This window comes from Penaeus japonicus, unplaced genomic scaffold (genome assembly GCF_977035675.1).
Source record: "Penaeus japonicus unplaced genomic scaffold, GWHDUDI00000001_assembly GWHDUDI00000028, whole genome shotgun sequence".
NCBI lineage: Eukaryota > Metazoa > Arthropoda > Malacostraca > Decapoda > Penaeidae > Penaeus > Penaeus japonicus.
The window spans coordinates 2,656,530-2,664,086 of NW_028234430.1; the positions used below are offsets into that span (position 1 = coordinate 2,656,530).

The window sequence follows — 7,557 nt, forward strand, 5'->3', positions numbered from 1 at the left end:
TATTTTATATACATACATACATATACATATATATAATACACACACATATATATATATGTATATATAGTATATATATATATGTATATAGATTATATATATATATATATATGTATATATATATTATATGTATTTATAGTATATACATATATATATATATATATATATATATATATATATATATATATATATATATACACACATAAACTCACATATACATGTACACACACACACACACACATGTATATACACACTAGCTCTTGATCAACGAGTTTTCCCTTCTGACCTCAATCCCCTTCCCTTTCCGAAAACTCTGCCCGATTACAAGCCAACACGAACGTTTCAGGAGCGGCAGGAGATTACATGCAGGAGCCACCGTGTCTTATTCTGTCTATGATTGCACAACCCTCTCGTGCACATGCAGAGAAGAACAAACTTAATGGATGTGGGCATTCCCGTCATGGGAGCTTCGAATTTCTCCGCATAAGAGGACTGGGTTTTTCCTTTGTTTTCTTTCCGCGTTGTGGGACAGACCAAGGCTGTTTTGATCGATCGCATTCGGACACTGGTGGAAATGACTGTATAATCAGCATTACCATCACTTCTTCGTACCTGAATATAGATATGGGTTGTTGTTGTTTGTTTTTCTAAAAGTAAATAAACTCTCTAGAAGTCCCTAACGCCGTAGCGAGGGCGGAGGGAGGAGAGTGAGGGATGAAGGAGGCCTTGGCAGACGATGGCGGGTGGGTGGAGGGTCGGATGGAGTGGGGGGCGCCCGGGGACTATGGTGGAGGGGGAGGGGAAGGGGGAGGGGATCTGTTTCAGGCCTTGTTGAACCTCAGTACCCCGCTGGCCGTGAATGCTGTCGCACACTCAGTGTAGTGTCGCAGCGAGTTGGCCAAACTGAAGTTCCGCAAGACCAGCTTTTCTTCGTCGGTTACACAGTCTCGAAACTACCAGAAGCATTCTTATGACAACCATAACAGTAAGTCCCTCTATGTGCGTTATATAGTCTCTAAGCTCAATGTACGTGAAAACTGCAGCTCCATAAGACTAAATAGTAAATAATTCCACACATCTAGCATATAAAACCTTCGGACATAAAAAGGAAATGGTCATCATGCGACTGGTTATCACGCTATCTCTTTCTGAAGAAGATTCGACCAGCTCCACCTTATCAGAAAACAAGCTCAAATAGATAGATAAAGTGAGATTTCTCCATCGGGTAACCAACTTTACTCCCAAGAGAACAGAAAGTCATCTAGTAAATAGTGTGACAGCATTACGCAAGCTAACCTTCTTCATGATGTCCGAGTGTTAATAAAAGGTATAGCTAGAGTGAGGAAGTGGGAGGGGGAGGGGGAGGGGGGGGAGCAATGGTCACGTGACGTTCTGATGACGGGAGATGCCGAGGATTCGAGTTGGCTGCGCAGTTCTCAATGCATAATATGACATGACAAGCAGAATGTATTCTTGAAACGTAGTGATTGGGAAAATAAATATTCTTCACGCGATATAGCTGATTATATTAAACGGGACAATAGTTCTAGGTAGACCTTTGCATTGTGCAGGTACGCGCGCGCGCGCGCGCACACACACACACACACACACACACACACACACACACACACACACACACACACACACACACACACACACACACACACACACACACACACACACACACACACATACACATATCTTGATGAGAAGAGAATCAAATTAAAATATGAAAGTGAAGAGATAAGGTGATAACAACAAGTAATCTTTCGATTATATATTTGACTATTAAACAAAAGTCAATTCAGTCTAGACAAGGCGATCAGTGAAAGGCGAAAGACGGTCATTATTATTTTTTTAAATTATTATTATTATTATTATTATTATTGCTATTATTTTTTCTTGTTTGATATTACTATTTTTTTACTATTTATCATTTCATTATCATTATTTTTTATTATTATCATTATTATTTTTTTTAATCATTACTATTTTCTATCCTTATTATTTTTATAATTTGCTTTTATCATTATTATATTTCATTATTGTTACTATTATTACTAGTATTATTATTATGGTTATTTCTATCTTTATTATCATTGATACTGTGATATTCATATTTTTAGAATGATTTTATTATTATTATCATCATTATCATTATCAATATCATTATCCTTAATATTATCATTGTTATTATTGTCATTAATATTATCATTATTATTATTGTTATTAATATTATCATTATTATTATTGTCATTAATATTATCATTATTATTATTATCATCATCATCATTATTATTAGTAGTAGTAGTAGTAGAAGTAGTAGTAATATTACTATCATTATCATTATTGTTACTATCATTACCATTATTAATATTGCCTTATTATTATCATTCTATTACCAATACTATGATGACAATCAACTATAATATCATCATTAATTAAATACAGATACCACTAATTCACATCACGAACACTTAAACCCACACCATTATTGCAATCAATTCAAAATCCTCACCATCATTACACATATACTAATCATCAACAGTCATAATCATTCCTTCATATTTTGCTCTATGTTCATCCTGATAACGATTGAATTCTGTTGCAGATGCGAATACTATTCATCAACATTTGTGTCGTGCTTGTGGCTGTGGTAACTATCCGAGCCCAAACGTCACAGGAAAATGAAGTTGTTAGTGAGACAACGGACAACAAGAAGAAAGGTAAAAACTGGATGGTTTAGATTACTTTTTATTTTATTTTATTTTTATTATATATATATTTTTTATTTTATTATACCTTTTTATTTATTATTATTATTTTTTTTTTTTGGGGGGGGATTATCTTTTGGGTTTTAGTTTTGGATTTTTTGAATTTTCAAAGGTGTGTTGTGTTTATGTGATTATTTTGTACGTGGATGCATTCTCTTTTGGTATTTTGTGTCTTTGTGTGTGTGTCTCTCTCTCTGCTTTTCTCTCTCTCTCTCTCTCTCTCTCTCTCTCTCTCTCTCTCTCTCTCTCTCTCTCTCTCTCTCTCTCTCTCTCTCTCTCTCTCTCTCTCTCTCTCTCTCTCTCTCTCTCTCCTTCCCGCTCTTTCTCTCTTTTTCCCTCCCTCTCTCTCTCTGGCGATTAGACATATGATTTAAATATCACAGAATATTTCAATTGTTCTTTTTTTCTTTCAGCAGATCTACCCTTCCTAGAGACAGATAGCGGGAAGAAGATTTTAGACCTTATGAACAAGCACCTCCAAAATTCATTGGATTATCTGTATACCGTAAGTGTTATTCTGTATGATAGTTGTATTCAATAATACGCGATATTAATTACGTATTATTATCATCTCTATACTTTTATTTTATTTTGGTAAAACGCAGGTAGTACAGACTTTTACGATTGAAAATAGATTGTAATATATATATATATATAGGCCTCGGTATTTTAATAAATGAATTTCTTACCTACCCAGAGCAAGCAGTATGACAGCCAGTACTTAGGACGACCGGGTATGGCAAAATACCTACAAAAAATGAGTGATGACGAGTGGGAAGAGGGACTTGATACTCTGAAAAAGTTCTTGCAAAGAGGAGGAAAAGTGGAAGACTTCAGAGACAAAGTTAACGTGGATGCCAAGGTTGATAATGATTTTATTTCGCGAATAGTTTAATTAAGGACCCTTTGTATGTTTATTTTTTTTTAATGTGGAATATGAATCGAAAGCAACGTCGGGATATCAGTTTTTTTTCGATTATATATTTGAATTCGCTTCTCTCTCCCTTAGGGTCAGCTGGAATTTTCCGACGATGAGAACAAGTACAGCAAATATGTGGAGACCTTCGGAAATATCCATAAAGATTCCGCTCATAAATTTATGCTCATGAACAGAATCATCTCAAAGGCTTCGAAACACAAGCGCTTTGAAGCAGAGGTAAGTTGCAACGAACATCTATTTTGTAGATTGAGTTTTCCCGAATAATAGGTTTCATCTCAAGTCCTTTGAGTTTTCCCGAATAATAGGTTTCATCTCGAGTCCCTTTCTGTAAAAGAATGGATTTGAAATTAAATACGAAGTAAGTAAGACCATAAAGCAAGAAGCACTGACGCATTTCAAAATCGAAACCGGCAGTGACCGTTACAGATTCTCCCATCCACAACTCGCCTACAGTTGCCACCTTAAATCTCCTTACCCATTGGGAATTAAACGAAATTTACTCTTCTCTCCCAGATTTGCCACTACCTTGAGGAAAGTCTGACCAAAGAAGCTGAAAGGATGTACGAGTTGAAGACCCACGAAACCATTGCGAAGGGTTTGGAGTCTGTTGGCGTTGGCCTTAGCCTCTTCGACGCCAGTTTGTAAACACCGATTGTCTTTCAACACTTTTGTTCACTTTTGGATTCCTAAATTATGAGTTGCAACAGTTAGATCCATGTTGCGACTTCTAACGAAACCATGATGACATTCGATTAGTTTTTTTTTTGTTTATGCAATAGAAATCTTTGTTTGGTGTTTTTATTTCACTTGATGGCACAATGTTCTTGCATTTGCCGGTTGACTTTTTTTTCAGTTAGTCATATTATTAGTCTGTAATACATAGGAATTGCATAACACACTTTAATGGCTGTGTAATATCTTTGTAAGTGGAATTCATTGAAAACCAACATTCAATAAAACGAAAAAAACGACCAAAAATATGTTTTCCTTCACACATGAAAATGAGTAGTTGAAACACGTAAAGTCAATCATCATACTACACATTTCCTTTGATACTAAAACCAGATAAAACTTTACATTACAACATAGTATAGGTAACATACCATATGCAATCATATCTTTGCCTAACCCGCCATGATGTGACAACTTGCGCAAACTTAACCCACAACCTAACTTCATGCAATCAGAAATAAGCTGAAGTTATTGAATTCAAAATAAGCTGCCTTAATCCAAGTTCATTACAAACCTAATTCAGCTTGCATTAGTTTCACCTAACAGACCATCTTACTTAAACTACACGTCACAATAAACCAGTTTTTGACTCAACTTTCTAACCTAACCTAACCAAACCATATTTTAAATATCCGTTTATTAGTCTTCGATGAGTTCTTCTATATTCCCATAGGATGTCACTGAATTCATCTGATTAAAGTAAAACCAGCAATAAGACTTAATTTTGCCTACTAGGCCACAATTTAATACAACTCAAAAGACCTTGAACTATGTGCCAAATCATCGTAACCACAAACGTAATTATTTCACTTCTGGTAAAAACATACAACCATTTCATGTTAAGAATGCAAAAGCACTGGAATACAAAAGCTATCAGACATTATGCAAAACACGTGTTTCTCATATGAGCTTGATTCATGAACTATGACGAAACATTCTCAAAAGGATAGCGCAACGAAGTGGAAAATAAGGTTACGTGGAAAAGAAGATATGAGGAAAAAAAAAAATATATATATATATATGTGTGTGTGTGTGTACATACATATATATATATATATATATATATATATATATATATATATATATATATATATATATATTTGTGTGTGTGTGCGTGTCCGTGTGCGTGTGCGTGTGTATGTGTGTGTGTGTGTGCGTGTGTGTGTGTGTGTGTGCGTGTGTGTGTGCGTGTGTGTGTGCGTATGCGTGTGTGTGCGTGTGCGTGTGCGTGTGCGTGTCTCTGTGTCTCTTTCTCTCTCTGTGTTCTCTCTCTCTCTCTCTCTCTCTCTCTCTCTCTCTCTCTGTGTGTGTGTGTGTGTGTGTGTGTGTGTGTTAATCGAAAAGTTTAAAATTATGAAATAACTTTAAAAAAATAGGTGAATACGCGAAAACAAATAAACTTAGATATACATCTGCTGGTAAACTGATAAATACATATAAACATAACACATATGCTCAAGTCAAACGCAACAAAATAAAGAATATACAAAGGGTACCTGCAATATTGAAAAAAGCACGAAAAAAATAAAATTGACTTTGCTTTTACAAAACATTAATACTTCATAGCATGGGAGTGATCCATGTAAAATATAGATTTATTCCAAAATAATGAATTTAGATATTTAATCACGTCATTTAATAAAACAATGAAGTTGAATATTAAATCATACCATTTAATAACGCAATCAAGTTTAATATTAAATCATACCATTTAATAAGACAGTTAAGGTTACTCCAAGACAAAGCACTATGATGCTGATATCGCCTTTCGTAATGTTACATACACGAGCTCAGTCAAAAATAGAACATATAATACGTAAAAGGATTATCTTCCAATAACTAACAACACGCAAGAGAGATTGTACAGTGACTTTGACAAAGGGTTACGTGACAATCGGTGCTGTTGAATACCCAAGGGAACAACTTGATATGATTCTAAAATACTAAAATAGGAACATCACGAACTGGTAAAAAGGCTCCATCAAATTGAGCCTAAGAAAGAAACCTAGAAACTCTTATTTATTTCCATGGTTCATGGCACTCTGCTTTGGTTGTTTTGCACTATTTACAAAGCGTAGTAAAAGGTAAAGTACAATAAAATGTATTTGTAATATAGATCTTTGCCTTAGCGCATTATCAGTCTCTGATAACAGAAACAGCAATAATGAAAAACTAATGTTATTTTCATTTAAAAGCTGTTCGTATGCAACTCTTAGAGCTGACCGTTGCAATAGTGACATATAATATTTGCCCTGATTTTCATATTGACCTTGCAATATTCCAAGTTATTAGGAATAATAACTGCAACAATTTTCCATCTGCATCATGTCTGCACACTTCCTGACTTATTAAAAATGATTTTATCACAATCAAACAAACTTGTTTATATAACTAACCTGTGTTTTCTGCCTTTATTAGATCCTATAAAAAAGTACTATAATAGAACCTATAGCCTGAGGAACCAAATATATCCCAATTTAATTCATGTCTTCTGGACTGCCTGTATCAAGTATAATCTCATATAACAATATTAAACCTAGCTGAATCCACACAACTAAATCAAATTTAATGAAACCTTGCCTGTCCGGACCTGAACTTAAGGCTCTATAACATGGGCTTAAAATCCTGGACATGTTTCTAGGCGTTTTAGTTTTTCTCTTATTAGTACCCAGGACGGCGAGACAATATCCTTTTTCCCAAACACTTTCTTGGCTTAGTGAAATCCTATAAACTTCCAAGGTCTGGAGTTTTTATGTATATGAAAGAAGACTATATTGAAAGAGCTAAGACATTTACTACCTTACTTAATCTACGTCTCCTCTCTGTAAAGTTTATATAAGATTGGAAGGATAATAACTAAATGTATCTATTGATGACATTTGTTAGCAGGGAAGGTTTTCAAATTGAAGCTTAGTATTTTTAAGAATAAATGTATAAGGATATAGGTGTAGTTTCAGCCCTTTCAGAAACACATGGGCGACTTTGGCATTTGCCTTGAACCTTGGCCGAGATTTTCTTCCAATAAGATCAAATGTAACCGTATCTAAATCAAACAATCATAATAAGAAACTTGTCTAAGATCTTCATAAAACCAGGAGGTCTATTATTTATTAC

At 34.6% G+C, this 7,557-nt stretch overlaps 1 protein-coding gene across 7 annotated transcripts; it reads left to right on the top strand.

Annotated features, from left to right (window-relative positions):
- The first annotated feature begins 848 nt into the window (after positions 1-848).
- LOC122246610 (ferritin light chain) lies at positions 849-4,689 on the top strand. Of its 7 annotated transcripts, none has more exons than XM_086553249.1 (6): positions 849-982; positions 2,609-2,723; positions 3,185-3,276; positions 3,469-3,633; positions 3,781-3,978; positions 4,017-4,689. In XM_086553249.1, the coding sequence occupies exons 1-5, from the start codon at positions 968-970 to the stop codon at positions 3,973-3,975; spliced, it is 582 nt and encodes a 193-aa protein (XP_086409375.1). In that variant the 5' UTR covers positions 849-967; the 3' UTR covers positions 3,976-3,978; positions 4,017-4,689. The 7 variants fall into 7 exon arrangements, with proteins under 7 accessions (XP_086409375.1, XP_042861217.2, XP_042861225.2 ...); XM_043005283.2 differs by having other exon boundaries at positions 3,781-3,927; positions 4,225-4,689; XM_043005291.2 differs by having other exon boundaries at positions 3,188-3,276; positions 3,781-3,927; positions 4,225-4,689.
- The last annotated feature ends 2,868 nt before the right edge of the window (positions 4,690-7,557 follow it).